General features: G+C 39.8%; 1 protein-coding gene across 3 annotated transcripts in view; it reads left to right on the forward strand.

Moving 5' to 3' along the window:
* SPOP (speckle type BTB/POZ protein) overlaps positions 1-21,697 on the forward strand; it is an 82,266-nt gene that overhangs the window by 46,469 nt on the left and 14,100 nt on the right. For all 3 annotated transcript variants that reach the window (XM_069603682.1, XM_069603683.1, XM_069603681.1), the window contains 4 exons: positions 14,824-14,967; positions 15,600-15,721; positions 17,605-17,756; positions 17,882-18,009. In XM_069603682.1, the coding sequence (XP_069459783.1) occupies positions 14,890-14,967; positions 15,600-15,721; positions 17,605-17,756; positions 17,882-18,009 (480 nt within the window). In that variant the 5' untranslated portion in view covers positions 14,824-14,889. The remainder of the gene's footprint in view (positions 1-14,823; positions 14,968-15,599; positions 15,722-17,604; positions 17,757-17,881; positions 18,010-21,697) is intronic.

The following is a 21,697-nucleotide window of genomic DNA, read 5'->3' on the forward strand; positions in this document are numbered from 1 at the left end:
CAGGATCCTCCATTCAAGTGGAGACAGGAATTTTTTTTTCTTTTACATTGTTATGTAGATACAAGTTATTTGGGCCTGAATTAAAAAGCAAAACAAAAACCCAAGAAGTCTTTTTAAGTTCTAAGGAGATGCAGTCCTACAAGACTGGTGAGTGGCATCTACCTCTTTCCAGGGCAGACCTCTGCATTTGGAGCAGAACATGCCCTCCCTGGGGGGCTGGCTTCCCAGGTGACGCTAATGGTAAAGAACCCACCTACCAATTCAGGAGGCATTAGAGATGTGAGTTCGGTCCCTGGGTGGGGAAGATCTCCTAGAGGGCATGGCAACCCGTTCCAGTATTCTTACCTGGAGAGTTCTGTGGACAGAGGAACCTGATGGGTCCATAGGGTTGAAAAGAGTCCGATATGACTGAAGCAACTTAGTATGCACCCACGCACATGCTCTCCCTGGACATATTTTTCGGGTAGGGGATTATGCTAATAGGTCTATATTAACTTCTCTTACATAATGGATAGTTTGGGGGGAGAGGGAATGATTCCCTAGCCCTTAACTTGAATTGGCAATAAATTTTTCTGCTCTTTGATTTTTTTTTTCTAACTGGAAAAGTTGCATCCAGATTGAGAAGTATCCCATATTTTAACCTTTGAGCTGGCTGCTGAGGTCTCCTTGGGGACAAGGACACTTTGTAGTTATTTATAACCTATAGAGAAGGGCACTAAGACTGTAAACAGCCAGCACACGCTGAGGTTGGGAGTCAGTGGGAGCAGTCTATTGTTTATTCCTTTGCTTTCAGTGACTTGAAATTCTTTCATGTATCTTCTTGTTCATCTTCATTTTAACTTTGGATGAGCCTTACTAGCCAGGCTATTTCTATAAAACTCTTACAATACATTGAGAAGAAGAAAAAAATAGTCTTTTTATGTTCAAAAGCATACCTAATCCTCACAGTCATTTTAGAGTCCATGCTTGCCTACTGCTACTGCTGCTAAGTCACTTCAGTCGTGTCCAACTCTGTGCGACCCCATAGACAACAGCCCACCAGGCTCCCTCATCCCTGGGATTCTCCAGGCAAGAACACTGGAGTGGGTTGCCATTTCCTTCTCCAAAGCAGGAAAGTGAAAAGTGAAAGTAAATTCGCTGAGTCGAGTCTGACCCTGAGTCCGACCCTCAGCGACCCCATGGACTGCAGCCCTCCAGGCTCCTCCGTCCATGGGAGTTTCCAGGCAAGAGTACTGGGGTGGGTTGCCATCGCCTTCTCCGAAGAGATCTATAAACTAGGAAAACCTTAATGGTACTGACATGCATATGTAATACTATACTTGTTTCTGAGTTTTCCTTATATACAGAAGTTTCTTCTAAGTTTTCCTTATATGCAACAAATATAAAAACAGTTGAACTCTTAGATAAATATTTGACTATGGTAGAAAATATGTTCTGCATCATAGCCTGGTATAGAAAAAACTTAGTAATGTGTCTGGACATGTTTTAAAGGTGGATGTGTCTATCTCCGTGTCTCTCTCTGTATATTTGTTTCTATACACATGTTTGCACATGCATATATTTAATATTAATTATCATTTCTCTACATGTCAGTTTTAAGGGAATCAAGCCCTGTGTCAGACATGAAAATATAGATCAGTTCTAAGTAAATGCTAATAATCTACCTCATTTTTATCCATATATGGAAATTTTACCATATAGAATTTAACTTGGAATAACTGAGAGGTCTAGCATGAGTTTGCGACAGCTGCTATGATGATACTTTCAGGATTGACTTATACTGGAAGATGTTTATCTTAACTGTTGTGGGTTCAGGAACTTCCCATTTAGCCCTGCACATTTCTCTTTTTTCTCAACTTTTCTTGGATTTTTTTTTAATCAAAGAAGAACGTAGTTTTGAAATATGTTCAATTAGTTCTTTAAAACTGAAGATGAACCGTTAGTTTTTTTTTTTATAGTATAATTGTTTTACACTGCTGTGTTAGTTTCTGTGGCACAGTGAAATGAATCAGCTGTGTGCATGCATATATCCCCTCCGTCTGGACCTCCCCCCCACGCCCTCCGCCTCACCCCCGTAGATGGTCACTGAGCTGAATTCCCTGTGCTGTGCAGCAGCTCCCCACTAGCTGTTTACGCATGGTAGCGTGTGTGTCGGTCCTAATCTCCTGACTCGTCTCACCCTCCTTTCACCTCCCTGTGTCCACGTGTCCATTCTCTGTGTCTGTGCCTCTAGTCTTGCCCTGGAAATAGGTTCATTGGTACCATTTTTCTGGGTTCCACATATATGCATTAATATATGACATTTTTCTCTTTCTGACTTAACTTCACTTTGTATGACAGACTCTGGGTCCATCCACATTTCCACCAGCCACCCAGTTTTGTTCCTTTTTATAGCTGAGTGATATTACCTTGTACACATGTGCCTTGTCTTCTTTGTCCGTTCATCTGTAGATGGGACATTTAGGTTGTTTCCTTGTCCTGAAAGTGAAACTGTTAGTCGAGGCTGACTCTCTGCGACCCCATGGACTGTAGGCCATCAGGCTCCTCTGTCCATGGGATTCTCCAGGCAAGGGTATGCAGTGGATTGCCGTTCCTTCTCTAGGGGATCTTCCCGACCCAGAGATTGAACCTGGGTCTCCCACATTGCAGGCGGATTCTTGCCCATCTGAGTCACCATGTCCTGGTTGTTGTAAACAGTGCTGCAGTGAACATTGGGGTGCGTGTGTCATTTGGTGGAGTATGTGTACATATATATTTTTTTACATGTGTCACTTTTTATTATGGTTTTTTCAGAGTATATGCCCAGGCTTAGTGGCACTGCGACATGTGGAATCTTAGTTGCCCATCAGGGAGTGAGCCCTTATCCCCTGCTTTGGAAGGCAGGTTCTTAACCACTGGACCACCAGGGAAGTCCCTAAAATATTTTGTTTTAAAAGTATGCTTGGATTCCTATAGCTGTTACTCATTCAGCAACTCCTATTAACTAGAGCTCATTAAAGAAAAATACTTTCCCAAAAGACAGTAGTCTAGTTAGTCGGTAGCAATTTCATTGAATAAATATTTATTGAATACCTATTATGATACCATTTTAGGCATAGGGGAATGCTGTTCTCTCATTGTGCTTTAACTTCTTAGTGGGAGAGACAGTAGACAAATGAAAATATAAAAACAGGCAATTTCAGATAGTGGTACTAAAAAAATGTAAGTTCATTTACTGAATTTGTGAGTCTTCCTTGTTTTGTAAAGTAAGTTCATTTGTATCATTTCTTTTTAGATTCCACATGTAAGGGGTGTCATAGGATATTTCTCCTCTGTCTGATAAAACTCATGGTTGCCAGGGGAAGGGATAGTTAGGGACTTTGGGAGGGTCATCTGCACACTGCAGTGTTTAAAATGGATAACCAACAAAACGTATTGTATAACACATGCAGCTCTGCTCAGTGTTATATGCCAGCCTGGATGGAAGGGGCTCTGGGGGAGAATGGATACCTGTATATGTATGGTTGAGTCTCTTCGCTGTTCACCTGAAACACCACAACGTTGTTAGTTGACCATATTCCCAATACAAAATAAAAACTTTAAAGTTAAAAAAATAAAAAAGAAGTATAAACAGAGTAATGTGATGAAAGAGGCTGTAAGTGAGGACTGCTTCTAAACCCGTGGTCAGGGATGACCTGTCTGTGGATACTACATTTGACAGGACACCTAAATGACGAGAAGAAGCCAGCTGTGAAAAAATATGAGGGAAGAAAGAGATTTCCAGGGTGAGGAAAGAGCCTGATGTGTTCACTAAAGGCCTGAGTAACTAAAGTCTGATGACTGAGAAGAGTAAGTGTTAGGTGAGGTCAAGAGATATACTGAAGCTTTGGCCGTCATGACAAAAGGCAGATTTTATTTGGATAACAGTGGAAGCCACTGAAGAATTCCTGTCTTGTTTCTCATAAGGGTCTGATTTATAAGCCATCTCATACCTTAGAGGAATTAATTGTAAAGTCTGCTAATTCTCTTAAGATATTTTTACTCACTATTTGAAAAGGTAATATAGTCACATGGTTCAAAATTCAGTAAGTACAAAAGGGAACATACTGGAAATTCTCCTTCCCACCCAATGGAAGGAAGGAGTTTCCTTCCTTGGAAGTAGCTAGTGTCCCTAGAGTCTTGTGTAGCTTTACAGAGATATTTTATACACACACACTAAATATTTTGGCGTGTTTAGATAGAAGGAGCTTCCCCATTCCTTTTTAAAATAAATATTATTATTGCATTGTCTATATCATAATTTATGTAATCAATCCCCTGTTGATGGACTTTCAGGTTATTTCCTTTTTTTAAGTTATTGTGATTGCAAATAGTGCTACATTGAAAAACCTTTTATATTTATCATATTAAATATATCAGTTTGATAAATTTCTATATGGGACTGTTAGATCAAAGGGTATATGCATTTCTTATTCATTTTGATATATATTTCTCTTTGTGGAGTTTATAACAGTTTATACTCCAATCAGAAATGCTCTTCTTATCCTGAGTGAGTGAGTGAGTGAAGTCGCTCAGTCGTGTCCGACTCTTTGCGACCCCATGAACTGTAGCCTACCAGGCTCCTCCATCCATGGGATTTTCCAGGCAAGAATATTGGAGTGGGGTGCCATTTCCTTCTCCAGGAGATCTTCCCGACCCAGGATTGAACCCAGGTCTCCCTCATTGTAGGCAGACGCTTTACCGCCTGAGCCGCAAGTGTTATCAAACATTTTAATCTTTCCAGACTCACTGGGTGAATTAATGTGTGGTTTACTCTGCATTTATCATTATAAATGAGAGTTGAACTTGTTTCACATATTTAAGAGCCATTGATATTTACTTATCTGTAAACCATTGGCTGTTCTTTGCCTATTTTTCTGTTACGCTATTGATTTTTTTCTTCTTGCTCTTTAGAGTCACTCAATTCTAAATCCCTGTGTTACAGGATTAAAAAAAAATACAGTGTTACATGTCAGTTATATCTCAGGTTTTTTTAAAAAAGCAGTCATCTTTAACTTGTAAATTTTAGAAAGCGTGTACCTAATATGAGACATGAGAAACCCCAGTCTTCCTTTGCTGATTGAAATCTCTCTTGATTGCCCCTAGTTTCATTTTAAGAAGTGTCTCTAAATTTTTTGTTTTTAAGTGCATTTAGTATTTTGTTAGACTACATTGAGGGCTTCCCTGGTGGCTCAGATGATAAAGAATCCACCTGCAGTACGAGAGACCTGGGCTCGATCCCTGAGATGGGAAGATTCGCTCTAGGAGGGCATGGCAACCCACTCCAGTATTCTTGCCTGGAGAATCCCAGTGGACAGAGGAGCCTGACTGGCTACAGTCCATAGGGTCGCAAAGAGTCAGACATGACTGAACGACTAAGCAGGGCACCAACTAGACTGAACTGCAAAAAGTTTACTCATAACAGATATTCAAAAGTCATTCAAACCTTGCAGCAGAGGAAATCAGTATGACCTGTAATTTATAGGGTAATGAGAAAGATACTACCTCCTGGGCTGTATATGATTGAGGATATGTAACAGAAGAAATACAGACACTCCTTTGAGGTCCCAACAGTTTCTTAAAAATGAATATACCCAAGTCTTTCTATAGTTCTGTGTGTGTGTGTGAACAGTCTTTTGGCATCTTCTGTTTTGGAAAATGCAGACGTCTCTCAAGTTTAAAATAGTTAACGACATTGGTATTTTTCCTTATTTGGAAACTGTACCAGGCTTTAAACCATGAAAAAAAAAGTTACAGGTTTTTAAAAAGTCCCTAAAAAACTATGCTTTGGCAAGAAGCCATATTCCCAGCCTTCTAGCTTGTGCATGTTTATGTATTAAACCATATGAAATTGCCAATTTTTGACTGTCTTTGGCCTACAAAAACAATGATTCAGTCCAGTATCTCCATAATTTTATCTTGTAATTTTAAGACTGATGGATATAAAGATACCATATATGCGATATGCCTGTATTAATTGTTTGTTGTTTTTTTTTAATTCTCTGGATGATTGGATTAGATTAAAGATGGAAGAATGCTTATAAGGAATAAAAGATTTAAAAACTGCACAAGCTGTCAGGAGAATGGATATGTATATATGTATGGGTGATTCCCTTTGCTCTTCACCTGAAATTATCATTTTTTAGCATTGATAATTTCACCTGGAATTCTCAATTATTAGCATTGTTTGTTAATCAGCTAAACCCCAATACAATATAAAAAGTTTTTTTTTTAAATCCTTAAGGGTTGAATCCCTTTTCCACTAAAAAGAAAGAAAAAAAGAAAACTACACAAGCTATCTGTATAACATTTTGCAGAGAATGTCTAGCCTAGCTCTAGCATATACCACAGGTTACACTATTGGGAAGTATCCTGATTACATAAGAGTTCAGTTCGAATTACTGATTTATGTCTTCACAATGAAGGGAAAAATAATCAATCTTTTTCATCTTATAGAATGAAGATACACTCAGAAGAGTAGACTGACAGGTCAGGATTTAATAGAGTGAACAGGAAAATAAATGGTAGTGTATTACAGATAGGGCTTCCCAGGTGGCGCTAGTGGTAAAGAACGCGGCTGCCAGTGCAGGAGACATAAGAGACTTGGGTTGGATCCCTGGGTTGGGAAAATCCCCTGGGATAAGGAAATGGCAACCCACTCCAGTATTCTTGCCTGGAAAATCCACGGACAGAGGAGCCTGGTAGGGTACAGTCCATAGGATCGCAAAGAGTCGTACACAACTGAAGCAGCTCAGCACGCATGTAACAGATACATTCAGCCTCCGAGTTGTCAGCATACTGGGAAGTTTGCTAAGCTTTGGAAAATAAATTTCTTGTTAGAGAACTTGGGAAGTCGTGTTTTAACTTGTTTGAAGCCACGAACAGTCTATGTTGATGCTTGTTGTCTCCTAAAGATTCTCAGATCATGACCCTCAAATAGACCTCCTCTTTTCTAAAACTGTTTTTCTGCTGGGCATCTGTGGCAATTGGCATGAAGTGCTGAAGAGTTCATGTACCACCAGGCTGCTTTGCTGATGAACATGTTTGCACATGGTGCCTACTCTGAGTGAAATTAATTAGGGCTGTGCTATCCTAGTCAATTTCCCTTCTGGCAGGTAGTGTGGTTAGAGCTCCTTAGAGTCTAAAACTGATTCTCTAGTTCTGCTGACTGCTGGGTAGACATTTTTAAACAATTGGAAGATGGGTGGGTGATACTATTTAAAAAAAAAAAAACACAAAGACTTGTGTACAGAATAAATGAGAAACAAAAAAGATAGGAAACAATGGCCAAGACAAGTTGTATTTTATTTTCTGGTTGTGATAATGGACCATAGCTCTGTAGCAATAGTTAATCCATTAAAATAAGCTGGCTTTTAAGCTTGTTTTTTTTCTTAGGCCTAGAGAATTCCTAAATTATTAATTGTTAGGTAAGTTTGAAGTATTTTTTAATCTTTAACAATAAACTAAAATTAGTATTTTATGATCCATCAATATAGAGCTGAGCCTGCACACCCACAGAGCCAAGTTTTATGCTCTTAACTAACGTGTAAAATTCACATCTTCATTGCCAGCCTGCCCAAAAGATAGTTTTAATTGGGAATTTTGAAATTCCATTCTGGTTCCTACTAGCAGTAATGGTAACTGGATTTATAAAACTACCTAAGATGCGTTTACTACTAGACAAATAAATGGGCTTCTCTGGTAACTCGGATGGTAAAGAATCTACCTGCAATGCAGGAGATACCCAGGGTCCATCCCTGGATCCAGGAGGATCCTTTGAAGAAGGGAATGGCTACCCATTCCAATATTCTTGCCTAGAGAATTCCTGGACATAGGAGCCTGGCAGGCTGCAGCCCACGGGGTGAGAATGTGTTTTCCATCAAGTGCAAGCCTATCTTGATCACAGGTCTCTTTTCTTGATATTATCATGAAATCTTGAATTGCATAAACCAGGGAGACCCAAAGGCCATTGCAGTGCTTAGTTTGCTGGCTTAAGTAAAATAGCACATCATGTGTATAAGTCTTAACTTCATCTGTCATTACATGGGATATTTTAATTATAAACACATGTAGGATAGTGTTTAAACCAGTAGGGACTAATAATACTAGTGGTATTACTCCGTGAGGCTGCCCTATATCTTATTAATACTCTTCCATGCTTATTACTTAAGTAGCTACTGAATGTGTATGAGTTGAGTGATTTAGGGGCAGGGGAAATTTATTCATTTATACCTCTTTCTATGAAGGATTTGAGGCAGTTTCCAGAAATACTTAACATATCAAAAGAGTAAACAGTTTAAGGACTTACAGCAAAATTAGTTACAGTGTTAAGAAAATAATAAAGCTATAGTACAGTAATAATTCAGACTCAAATTGAAGAAAGTAGGGGAAACCGCTAGACCATTCAGGTATGACCTAAATCAAATCCCTTATGATTATACAGTGGAAGTGAGAAATAGATTTAAGGGCCTAGATCTGATAGATAGAGTGCCTGATGACCTATGGAATGAGGTTCATGACATTGTACAGGAGACAGGGATCAAGACCATCCCCATGGAAAAGAAATGCAAAAAAGCAAAATGGCTGTCTGGGGAGTCCTTACAAATAGCTGTGAAAAGAAAAGATGCGAAAAGCAAAGGAGAAAAGGAAAGATACAAGCATCTGAATGCAGAGTTCCAAAGAATAGCAAGAAGAGATAAGAAAGCCTTCTTCAGCTATCAATGCAAAGAAATAGAGGAAAACAGCAGATCTCTAGAAAGACTAGAGATCTCTTCAAGAAAATTAGAGATACCAAGGGAACATTTCATGCAAAGATGGGCTCAATAAAGGACAGAAATGGTATGGACCTAACAGAAGCAGAAGATATTAAGAAGAGGTGGCAAGAATACATGGAAGAACTGCACAAAAAAGATCTTCACGACCCAGATAATCATGATGATGTGATCACTAATCTAGAGCCAGACATCTTGGAAGGTGAAGTTAAGTGGGCCTTAGAAAGCATCTCTATGAACAAAGCTAGTGGAGGTGATGGAATTCCCAGTTGAGCTGTTTCAAATCCTGAAAGATGATGCTGTGAAAGTGCTGCACTCAATATGCCAGCAAATTTGGAAAACTCAGCACTGGCCACAGGGCTGGAAAAGGTCAGTTTTCATTCCAATTCCAAAGAAAGGCAATGTAAAAGAATGCTCAAACTACCACACAATTGAACTCATCTCACACGCTAGTAAAGTAATGCTCAAAATTCTCCAAGCCAGGCTTCAGCAGTACATGAACTGTGAACTCCCTGATGTTCAAGCTGGTTTTAGAAAAGGCAGAGGAACCAGAGATCAAATTGCCAACATCCGCTGGATCATGGAAAAAGCAAGAGTTCCCGAAAAACATCTATTTCTGCTTTATTGGCTATGCCAAAGCCTTTGACTGTGTGGATCACAATAAACTGTGGAAAATTCTGAAAGAGATGGGAATACCAGACCACCTAACCTGCCTCTTGAGAAATCTGTATGCAGGTCAGGAAGCAACAGTTAGAACTGGACATGGAACAACAGACTGGTTCCAAATAGGAAAAGGGGTACGGCAAGGCTGTATATTGTCACCCTGCTTATTTAACTTATATGCAGAGTCCATCATGAGAAATGCTGGACTGGAAGAAGCACAAGCTGGAATCAAGATTGCCGGGAGAAATATCAATAACCTCAGATATGCAGATGACACCACCCTTATGGCAGAAAGTGAAGAGGAACTAAAAAGCCTCTTGATGAAAGTGAAAGAGGAGAGCGAAAAAGTTGGCTTAAAGCTCAACATTCAGAAAACGAAGATCAAGGCATCCAGTCCCATCACTTCATGGGAAATAGATGGGGAAACAGTAGAAACAGTGTCAGACTTTATTTTTGGGGGCTCCAAAATCACTACAGATGGTGACTGCAGCCATGAAATTAAAAGATGCTAAAAAAATAAATAAATAAAAGATGCTTACTCCTTGGAAGAAAAGTTATGACCAACCTAGACAGCATATTCAAAAGCAGAGACATTACTTTGCCGACTAAGGTGCGTCTAGTCAAGGCTATGGTTTTTCCTGTGGTCATGTATGGATGTGAGAGTTGGACTGTGAAGAAGGCTGAGCGCCAAAGAATTGATGCTTTTGAACCATGGTGTTGGAGAAGACACTTGAGAGTCCCTTGGACTGCAAGGAGATCCAACCAGTCCGTTCTGAAGGAGATCAACCCTGGGATTTCTTTGGAAGGAATGATGCTGAAGCTGAAGCTCCAGTACTTTGGCCACCTCATGCGAAGAGTTGACTCATTGGAAAAGACTCTGATGCTGGGAGGGATTGGGGGCAGGAGGAGAAGGGGACGACCGAGGATGAAAGATGGCTGGATGGCATCACGGACTCAATGGACATGAGTCTGAGTGAACTCCGGGAAATGGTGATGGACAGGGAGGCCTGGAGTGCTGCAGTTCATGGAGTCGCAAAGAGTCGGACATGACTGAGCAACTGAACTGAACAGTAATAATATGAGCTATATAGAATATCGGAGAAGGCAATGGCAACCCACTCCAATACTCTTGCCTGGAAAATCCCATGGACAGAGGAGCCTGGTAGGCTGCAGTCCATGCGGTCGCTAAGAGTCGGACACGACTGAGTGACTTCACTTTCATGCACTGGAGAAGGAAATGACAACCCACTCCAGTGTCTTGCCTGGAGAATCCCAGGGACAGGGGAGCCTAGTGGGCTGCCGTCTATGGGGTTGCACAGAGTCGGACATGACTGAAGCGACTTAGCAGCAGCAGCAGCATATAATAGACTATAGAATGAGCATGTGAGCCTGTAGTTTCAAGACAGATTTGTCTCAGAGCTTCATAGTAGTCAAGCACAGAGGACAACACAGACATTTATAAGATTCATATTGTCAGTCCCTAACTAAAAATAAACTGGGAGTTCGGGAAAGAAATTTCTTCCTTGTATATTATAAACTAGACAATATATGATATAATGAAATAAGTATATCCTTTTTATATTATTCCTGCAATTAATATATTTTAAAGATAAAGTAGAACAGTACAGAGGATATTATACACAATAGTAGCTGTTATCCCAAATTAAATGACATTTGTATCGTCATATTTGCCTTAGGTCGTTGTAATTTTAAAAGAAACTTGAGAGATCAACTTGAAATGTCTTGCATTCTTTTCCCAACTTCATTCTTTCTTGCTCCCCCATCCTGAATCTGCTACATAGCTTGTCATTGATTTTTTTTCACTTCTACTGTATGCATTAAAACTCAACATTCAAAAAACTAGGATCATGGCATCCCGTCCCATCACTTCATGGCAAATAGAAGGGGGAACAATGGAAACAGTGACAGACTTTATTTTCTTGGGCTCCAAAATCACTGCACATGGTGACTGCAGCCATGAAATTAAAAGACACTTGCTCCTTGGGAGGAAAATTATGACCAACCTAGATAGCATATTAAAAAGTAGAGAAATTACTTTGCCAACAAAGTTCCATCTAGTCAAAGCTGTGGTTTTTCCAGTAGTCATGTATGGATGTGAGAGTTGGACCATAAAGAAAGCTGAACACCGAAGAATTGGTGCTCTTGAACTGTGGTGTTGGAGAAGACTCTTGAGAGTCCCTTGGACTTCAGGGAGATCCAACCAGTCCATCCTAAAGGAAATCAGTCCTAAATATGCATTGGAACGATTGATGCTCAAGCTGAAACCCCAATCCTTTGGCTACCTGATGCGAATAACTGACGCATTTGAAAATACCATGATGCTGGGAAAGATTGAAGGCAGGAGGAGAAGGGGACGACAGAGGATGAGATGGTTGGATGGCATCACCAACTCGATGCACATGAGTTTGAGCAAGCTCCAGGAATTGGTAACGGACAGGGAAGCCTGGCGTGCTGCAGTCCATGGGGTCGCAAAGAGTCAAGACATGGCTGGGCAACTGAACTGAACTGTATGCAGATATCTGTAAATAATATATAAATCTTAAATTTGTGTAAATAATGTACTGAACAAGACATTCCAAAACTCTCTTTTCGTTAGTATTGTGTTTGATCTCATCTCCTTGGTGCAGTTCATTGCTTTTAAATACTGAAATAGTTTTCCATTGTATGGAAATAACCCCATTTAGTTACCTGTTTCCCTCTTACTGGATTTCAGTTTGTTTATAACTGCCACATTGAACGACCTTGTCCATGTCTTCTTGTGCCTGTGGGCAGTTTTTCTAGGGCTGCTGCTGCTGCTGCTAAATCACTTCAGTCATGTCCAACTCTGTGCGACCCCACAGATGGCAGCCCACCAGGCTCCCCCGTCCCTGGGATCTTCTAGGGCAGTGGCTCTCAAAACATTCCAGGACCAGCACATCAAGGTCACTTGGGAACTTGTTCAGTTCAGTCACTCAGTCATGTCCGACTCTTTGTGTCTCCATGGACCACAGCACGCCAGGCCTCCCTGTCCATCACCAACTCCTGGAATTTACCCAAACTCATGTCCATTGAGTCGGTGATGCCATCCAACCATCTCATCCTCTGCCATCCCCTTCTCCTGCCTTCAATCTTTCCCAGCATCAAGGTCTTTTTCAGTGAGTCAGTCCTTTGCATCAGGTGGCCAAACTATTGGAGTTTCAGCTTCAACATCAGTCCTTCCAGTGAACACTCAGAACTGATCTCCTTTAGGATGGACTGGTTGGATCTCCTTGCAGTCCAAGGGACTCTCTTCTCCAACACCACAGTTCAAAAGCATCATTTCTTTGACACTCAGATTTCTTTATAGTCCAACTCTCACATCCATACATGACTACTGGAAAAACCACAGCTTTGACTAGATGGACCTTTGTTGGCAATGTCTCTGCTTTTTAATATGCTGTCTAGGTTGGTCATAACTTTCCTTCCAAGGAGCAAGTGTCTTTTAATTTCATGGCTGCAGTCACCATGTGCAGTGATTTTGGAGCCCAAGCAAATAAAGTCTGCCACTGTTTCCACTGTTCTCCATCTATTTGCTATGAAGTGATGGGACCAGATGCCATGATCTTAGTTTTCTGACTGTTGAGCTTTAAGCCAACTTTGTCACTCTCCTCTTTCACCTTCATCAAGAAGCTCTTTAGTTCTTCCTCACTTTCTGCCATAAGGGTGGTGTCATCTGTATATCTGAGGTTATTGATATTTCTCTCAGCAGTGTTGATTCCACCCTGTGTTTCATCCAGCCCAGCGTTTCTCATGATGTACTCTGTATATAAGTTAAATAAGCAGGCTGACAATGTACAGTCTTGACATACTCCTTCCCTTATTTGGAACCAGTCCTTTGTTCCATGTCCAGACTTGTTACAAATAGAAATTCCTGAACCCATTCCAAACCTGAAAGATATACAGTGTTTAAACAAAGAGCTATTTTATTTACTTTTTGTGGCTGGTATTTTCATAGGATAGTTGGTCTTTTTCTTATTTATTTTGTAAAAACAATTTATATATTACTTCTTATGTTAATACAGCTAACTCTTTGCCATGTATTGTAAGCTTTGTTTGTTTTTGGCTTTGTTCATAGTACTTAAAAATTGTATTCACCACTGTTTTTAATGTCTTTTATGTTTAGAAAGACCCTGAAGGGGAGAGTTTTGAGTTGGATTTGGTTTGCTACTGGGACACCCTGTTGAGATGTGTAGCAATTATTTAGGAATGGTCTGAGGCTTATGAGAGAGGTCAGAGTTGGAGATGTGGAAAGCATTTATATAAAGACAGAAATTTGACACTGTTGTGGATAAAATTACCACAAAAGAGAATGTAGTTTGAGAAAATGATTCAATATTAAACCATGGGAACAACAGTGAAGTAAGAGAATCCAAAAAAAGATATTGAGGAATGATCAGAAAACAGAGAAGGCAAGGAGAAGAATCTGGAAAATCAGATACTGGTGAAGTGTAACGAGAGGTCGTTAATGCTACATAGAAAGGAACACATCTAAGATGGGTAAATGTTACCCTTCGAGAGAGCAGCTAACAGTAGGTTAAGAAACAGAAGACTATTCTTTTTAAATTTATTTTTAATTGGACGATAATTGTTTGACAATCCTGTGTTGGTTTCTGCCATATATCAACATAAATTAACCATAGGTATACATTGGTCCCCTCATTGTGAACCTTCCTCCCAAGGACTATTCTTATTAATAAGTTTCCACTGATGTGTAGAAGATAGACAGTAGTTGGAAAGGTAACAAGGTTATTTTCCTTTAGGAGCATTTGTATTTGTACCCCCAAGGGGAGGAGTCAGTAGTAAAGCTGTGTGGGGTCCACCATGCTGTTAACTCTTCAGGAAGTCGCTCAGTCGTGTCCGACTCTGTGACTCCATGGTCTGTAGCCCACCAGGCTCCTCTGTCCATGGGATTTTCTAGGCAAGAGTACTGGAGTGGGGTGCCATTCTCCTCCGTGTCGTCTGTGACTCCTGCATCGCAGGCATATTTACCTGTTGAGCCATCAAGGAAGACCCTACTTTAAGTACCCATTAAGTAAATTCATTTGGTAAGATAATATTAATTATCTTATAATTATATAAATTATATATAAGTTATATAAATAATTAAATTAGTTTTGTGCAGAAAATTAAAACAGGATTGTATCCTTGTGATGAGGAGATTGCCTTAGGTTAGGTGATGTTCTCTGAGGTTAACATTGAATGCTAAGGAGTCATTTGAATGCTAACGGGAAAGCATTCCAGGCAGGAGACAAAGGTTCCAGTCTTTGGAAGGTCAAATGGAAATAGTAGGGTAGTATGCTAATAAAATTCTCTCGCTTCTTGCATCAACCAGGGTGAAGAAACAATAGAAGTTTTTGTCCCCTGACTTCGGAAATCTTGTTTAACCTTCAAACTGGCGATGTCAAGGGTTCCAAGTCCTCCACCTCCGGCAGAAATGTCGAGTGGCCCTGTGGCTGAGAGCTGGTGCTACACACAGGTAGGTGCTTCTTGGGAGGATTTCGGTGGACGAAAGGAATCAGGTTTGTTTTCTATGTTGGCTTTCCTGCTTTCTCTGAGTCATACATGTCAAATAGATAAAGTACATGTCAGCTTTCCGTTCCTTGGTTTTCTACGAGGAATCTGAATGGCCTAGGCCACTGTTTTTCACAGGAGGTTGAAGGAGGGGAATCTTTGAAACTAGATCTACTCTCTACATCTTCCTTGATGGTAATGAGTGACTTTGTTGGGCAACTCAAGGGGAAACTAGGTTTGAGATTTGCAACCCCAGGCAGTGGTATCAATATCTAAATCATTAAACACTGCTCTGAGCAGAGGTTCATTTTAGGAGTGGCTTAATCACATGCTTTCCCAACATTGTCTGTGCTTTTCTCACTTTCCATCCAGTATTTCTCAGAAACTGAAAAGAAAAGCAGTGGAAGCAGTTGATCACTGTGAGATTTCTTAAAATGTAGATGAGGGATGGAAAAGGCTGAGCCTCTCTGCTGGCCGAACAGTGCTGTCTTCCTATGGGATTATGCAAAGGGAGGGAGGGGGAAATTATCTGATCTCCAGCCTGTTTTTCAGGTTGCTCACTTCCTATGTAATTACTTCCTGGTTTTCTATCAACAGATCAAGGTAGTGAAGTTCTCCTACATGTGGACCATCAATAACTTTAGCTTTTGCCGGGAGGAAATGGGTGAAGTCATTAAAAGTTCAACCTTTTCATCAGGAGCCAATGATAAACTGAAATGGTGAGGAAGAATACATTTAGCTGTAAAAATGTTTCTAAAAGTTACCTGTTTTGCTTGGCTTCATGGAAGACTGACTGGAACGTAAGATCCTTGATGGCAGGGACTTTGTTTTGTTCTTTATTTATTCCCCAGTGTCTGATACATAACAGATACTCACTGTATGTTTGTTGAATTAGTTCAGTGAGTATATCGAGGTCAGCAAGCTCAAATGGCTGTAAAGTCAGTGAGTTAAGACGGCTAGTACTGTAAATAATATCCGTACCTGATGTGAATGTTGACCACTTTGCAAACTAGTTAAGTGTCCTAAAAGAAGTGGTGGCTTCAGCTCCCCCTGACGATAGCCACATGTGAATAAGGTCTCACCATTGTCAGATTCTCTGATTTTTTAAGAAGAACAGAAAATCTAGATTTTATAATGTAATATCTCTTGATTTTTAGATTGCCTGTTTTTAAACAAAGGAGGTTTATTTACTTGTAACTGAATGTCCAGGGTATAGGATATCTTTTAAGGTAATTTGATCCAAGAGCCAGCCCAGTGGTTAGATTAAGGACCCCAGCACTCTCTGCTCTGCCCTGCTCTCCACACTGTTTTTTTGGCATCTCAAGATTATCTTCCCTTGTAGTTAAAAGTTGACTGACAGTAGCAATGGGCATCTTCCACTACCATCCAAAAGTCTTTAAAACTTGCTGTGAACTGTGTGGCCAAGAATGTGTCAGACGTGCACTGATTGGTTTAGATCTAGGTTCCCTCAGTTGATCCCTGTGGCAAGGGAAATAGGATCTGGGAGGGTGGGTCAGTTCCTTCCAGTTGTCTTCTCTTGAGGAGCAGGCTGTTATGTATAAAACCATGTACTCTACAAAGACCAGGATACTTGTCTGTGAACCACCATTTTGACCTCTGATAACCCACTGAAAAGTTCAATGACTTTCCATTCATTTAGTATTTGTAGGCCATGTACATTAAGTAGTGAATTACTAGGTGCTGAGAGAATTCTTAGGCATTGTATTTAAGCATTCTTAGGCATTGTATTTAAATTAACATCTTCAGCACAATGTGTTGTGATGTCTGGCGTATGCACTTTCCAGAGAAGCAGTGAATTGGGCCACCTGTTTGAGAGAGGTGTCATAATACTGGCAAGGCCTAAGGATGCATATGGCCTATGTATTATACGTGGTAAAACAGTGTCTGAACCACATGCAGTTCAGCTAATGACATTTATAAGTTAACTGAGTTCAACCTGTTAAATTCTGTCTGAATTTTGTTTTGATCCATTGGTAACAGATTGGCATCGCTAACTCTACTTAGAAGTCTGACTTGGAACTCTGCCCCGCATAATGGGAGTTTACCTTTGTCTGTGCTTCCTCCATATTGCCTCTTTTATTTTAATCTTAGAGTATTATCGCCAGATTGATAAAATATCTATAAAAGATTACTTACTTCTCTAGAGTTCTTTTTCTCTCCCAAATTGGTGTTGAAAGGCTCACTGACTTTTTTCCTCCTGGTTTCATTGCAGTCCCAAAAAAATAAGGGGCTGGTTTTCCTGAGATTGAGGATTAAAATAGATTGAGACTTGACTGAATTTCAAAATATTTTAGGGGGGAAAAGTGATTTGGGAGATTATGAGGAAAGAGGCGGAGATGCAAGGGATGTGTTGTCAGATTCTAAGATGCCTATTTATTGTTTACTTTTTAAAAGGTGCCTCAGGTTGCTCTAGAAAAGTGATTTCTAAGTAGTCCTTTAACTGAGTCAAAACATCCTGCTGTGGGGCCTGGGTTTGTTTTTTAACATCTCCTGTTGATTCTTATGTTCCAGTTGCCTCCTATCACTTCATGAGCCTACAAACGTGGATGCTTTTGACTTTTTTTCCTTCTGTTTTGGGCAGGTGTTTGCGGGTAAACCCAAAAGGACTAGATGAAGAAAGCAAAGATTACCTGTCACTTTACCTGTTACTCGTCAGCTGTCCAAAGAGTGAAGTTCGAGCAAAATTCAAATTCTCCATCCTGAATGCCAAGGGAGAAGAAACCAAAGCTATGGGTAAATGTTATCTTTGTTTGACTCTGTTTTCACATCCAGCAACTTTATACATTGACAAGTTGTGGATTTGATTTGATCTTTTTTTGAGTAACCCTAAATATAACTTTTTTTTTTTTTCACTCCAGAGAGTCAACGGGCATATAGGTTTGTGCAGGGGAAAGACTGGGGATTCAAAAAATTCATCCGTAGAGATTTTCTCTTGGATGAGGCCAATGGGCTTCTTCCTGATGACAAGCTTACCCTCTTCTGTGAGGTGAGTCCTTTTACCCTGCTGTGAGAGTAGCAGTTCCCAGACCTGATGGGTATCGGTAGATGTCTTGTTATCAAGGATGGAGAGTGAGAAAATCCCCAAGTGGAGTGGTGCTGCACGAATATTATTGACACGACTGAAAGCTGTGCCGTGTTTTCAAGGTTGTTGGGCAGCTCAGTTTTCCACTTGTTACTCTTCTGAAAAACAAAGATTGTGTATGTACTATCTTGGGTCATGATTCTGGCTTTTCATTGCAAAATTTTTCAGAAAGCATTTGGAAGGACTATTACTTTACACTGAGGAGAATGACCAGCAACTGGATGAGTGTATTTATTCCTTGAGCTTTCTGGCTCCTCCTTGAATATGAGATCCACGTGTGTTTGATAGAGCACTTTCTTTTTCCTCTTTGAACTAGATGACTTTTATCAGTTGTTGAGTGTCTTTGGTTTGTCTTGCTGAAGAAGTTGTGAAATAGGAAGGTAAGAACCATTTATTTTTAGAGTGGAGGTTATGTAAAGCTAAGTCATTGTTAGTGAAGAGGGTTATCTAGTCATTTAGGAGAAGCCTTATAAGAGCCCCAATGACCTAAAGAGCCTTTTCAGGTTTATAGGAGAAGCCTAGAGATAAAATTCCTTGAGAGTGAGTTGGAAAATGGTTTCTTTAATGAGTGTATACTAATTAGTCGTTTCATGCTGTTATTAATGCATTTATAAATACTAATAAGCTTACAGTGTAAGAAACGAGTAAAACCTCTAGTCAGCTGGGATGTTGGTGTTCCTTGTATTCCTGATCAATATCACCAAGAGAATGTCTCCTGTGCTTTCATGGGGAGGATGCAGGCAAGTTTCCCAACTAACAGTGTACTCTGTCAAATAATAGGCCCACAGTGCAAGTTAACATTAACAATAGCTCCAAAGGCATAGCATGTCGCCACCTGCACAGTGGGGAAGGTGTCCTTAGGAGTCTTGCCCTGTTGTAGAAGAAGCCTGGCCAGCAGTAGCTGGCTTCTTTTCCAAGTCACAGCTCATTGAATATTTTCATAGAGTTGCTGATGATTAGTAAACCTGTGAGGTATATTTTATTAAAATACTACACTGAATACATAAAATGTAGTTTGCATAATAGCTACCTTTTCTCCTTTTTAATTGCTAAGTGAAAAGGAATAAAATACTAGAGTGAAGGTATCTGTAAAAATATATAAAAAGTTGCAGTTAAATTTTATAAAATGTTGCAGTCATTTTTTATCTTGGAATTTCAATTCTACATAAATCCAAGTAGTTAGAGATCATACTCAATTGCCCAAGTGGAGAAATGAAAGCAAGAACAATTGGGTGGTTTTGTGTGAGATTGAATGTTATGTAAACAGACTATCAATTGAATATTCACCCACCTTAGAGATCCTGTATTTCAGAAAAAATTTAAAATAGTTTATTCTAATTTCTGTTGGAAATGAAAGCCAATCTTTGAACTATTCTCTGAAGGAAATCACCTCTAAATAATGCATCTGGTGTCTTAGGCAATACCAGAACCTTTATTGCCACATTTTTAAGTCTACAGTGCGTCCAGCGTTTTCTTACATGCTCTCCCCCGCACCTCACCCCACCCAGATCCATTCCATCTGCTTCAGCCCTTGTATTGACATTCTCGATTTGGAAACCAGTTGACCTGCCCTCACTTGGCAATTTCTCATCCTGTGGTTGAGTCTGAGGCACTCTCTCTTTGCTTCCCCTATGAAATTCTCTTAGGAGAAATTCTGTGGTTAAGTTTAGAAATGCCTTACTGACTTAGAAGGGAAGTGAGATGACACTTTGGAAATGAGGAGATGTTGAGCAGGGAAACGTCTGGCTGGGTTCTGCTGATGCCATCGGTTTCTTACCATCGGACCAGGTGTGCCATCTGTTCCTCTCACACTTCTCTGTTGGCCACAGGTGCTGAGTGTTGCTTCTCGTTCTTGGGCTTGTGCCTAGTGAGATTCGTTTCTGTTCCAAGACTCTCTGTGGACTTAGTAGCGTTCAGCGTTGCAAGACAGTTGCGTAGGGGTGTGTGTTGGATGTGTGGGTTTTAAAAATGTCTGCAGCTCATCTAAGTTCTTAGTGCATTTCAGAGCTAGATCATCCTTTGGTGAAAATTCTGTCCCTTTGACCTTTGCTCCCTTCTATCAATGGAATATTTATTAAAAAGTCTGTTTTGTTCATATTTATATTTTTATTTATTATTGGTTTAGTTACATTTTCTTAAAATTTAGAGGTCTCTTTGAAGTTGATGTCCACATACAAATTTAAATTATGAGTACTGCACTGTTCTATTCCTTACCCAGTTTTTGGCTCAGGTACTTCTGTCCTGTCCTGATGTAATAAGTACAGCTGTTTCGTGAATATTTTTGGTCTGTTCCCAGAGGCCACAAGAGGGAATCCTAAGGTGAAGGACTGAGAATCACACCTTGGTGTGTTTCGGCTGTATTTCCGTATAACTGTATAACCGTTAATGAAGCTGATGAAAAATGCCGAATGGGTAGTCTCGTTTGTAATGTGCCACACTGGGTTCACTTTTGGTTCTTATTGATCTTTCTTTCTGACTGTTAGGAAATGTGGTGAGTTTTCCAAGTTGATACTGCTTAGTTAACACATTCCCTCAATTGTCTTTTATCACAGTCCTTTGAGCTGGGTTAGTTCTTTTCGATTCATTTTATGTTACTGGGGGAGAAGCAGTGCCTAGGGAGGTCAGGTAATTCTTCCTGACATTGTGCAGCAAATTGGTAGCAGCTCTCCACTTTCCATCTCTAGTCTGCCGTGCTACGCTAAAGTGGAGCTGAGCACCATTCACCCCAGGAAACATGGGCTCTACCGAGTTTTCTTTGGTAATGAAAGAATCATGAAAGCTTTACACTTTTAATTTTCTCTTTTATAATTTGGACCACAGAAAATCTACTTGAAATGCTTCACTTTTGTTGATCCTCTTTATTTATACTGAAAGCAGGTAGCTGTTAGCAGTAAAGATCCATGTATTCCATCTTCATTGTATATGCCTCTGACAGGTAGAAGATTCCAGTTCCTGTTTGTAATGTTGTAATTAAAGTTTAAATATTAAATACCATATGAAATATCCAGATACTAGTTAATTATTAAAATGTCTCTTTCCTTAACAAACAATATCTCTTCAAAGCCTGGGAATATATATTTTTGCCAAATTTTAAATATGTTGGTCTATTTTTTCTTTTACTATTTATTAATGGATTATTTGTATATATTAGTTGAAAGAAAATGCTAATAATAATTGATTGTTCTTGACCTACAAAAATGGTGACTTAATGTGTACTGTCATTATAGGTTATAAAACATGATAATGTAGTAAATCTCCTACCCAACCCAGCATTACCCCCAGTAACTTAGAACCGACCTATATATGCTTCTTCCCTATCCCTTAAACCTGTTGTCTCCCTACTCAGACAGTGATAATAAATAGCTCTTTTGAGCTATTTATTATTCATTCCATTGTTTATTATTTGTATGCCTGAACAATATATTGCTTAGGCTTGCTTGTTTTGAGCTTTATGAAGATGGTCTCAGGATGTATGTAGCCATCTAGGACCTGCTGTTTTCACATTATGTTTCTGAGATTTATTTACATTGTGAATGTAACTATAGTTCATTGATTTTGATGCTGTGCGGAATTCTGTTGTATATCCACACCC

This window comes from Ovis canadensis, chromosome 11 (genome assembly GCF_042477335.2).
Source record: "Ovis canadensis isolate MfBH-ARS-UI-01 breed Bighorn chromosome 11, ARS-UI_OviCan_v2, whole genome shotgun sequence".
NCBI lineage: Eukaryota > Metazoa > Chordata > Mammalia > Artiodactyla > Bovidae > Ovis > Ovis canadensis.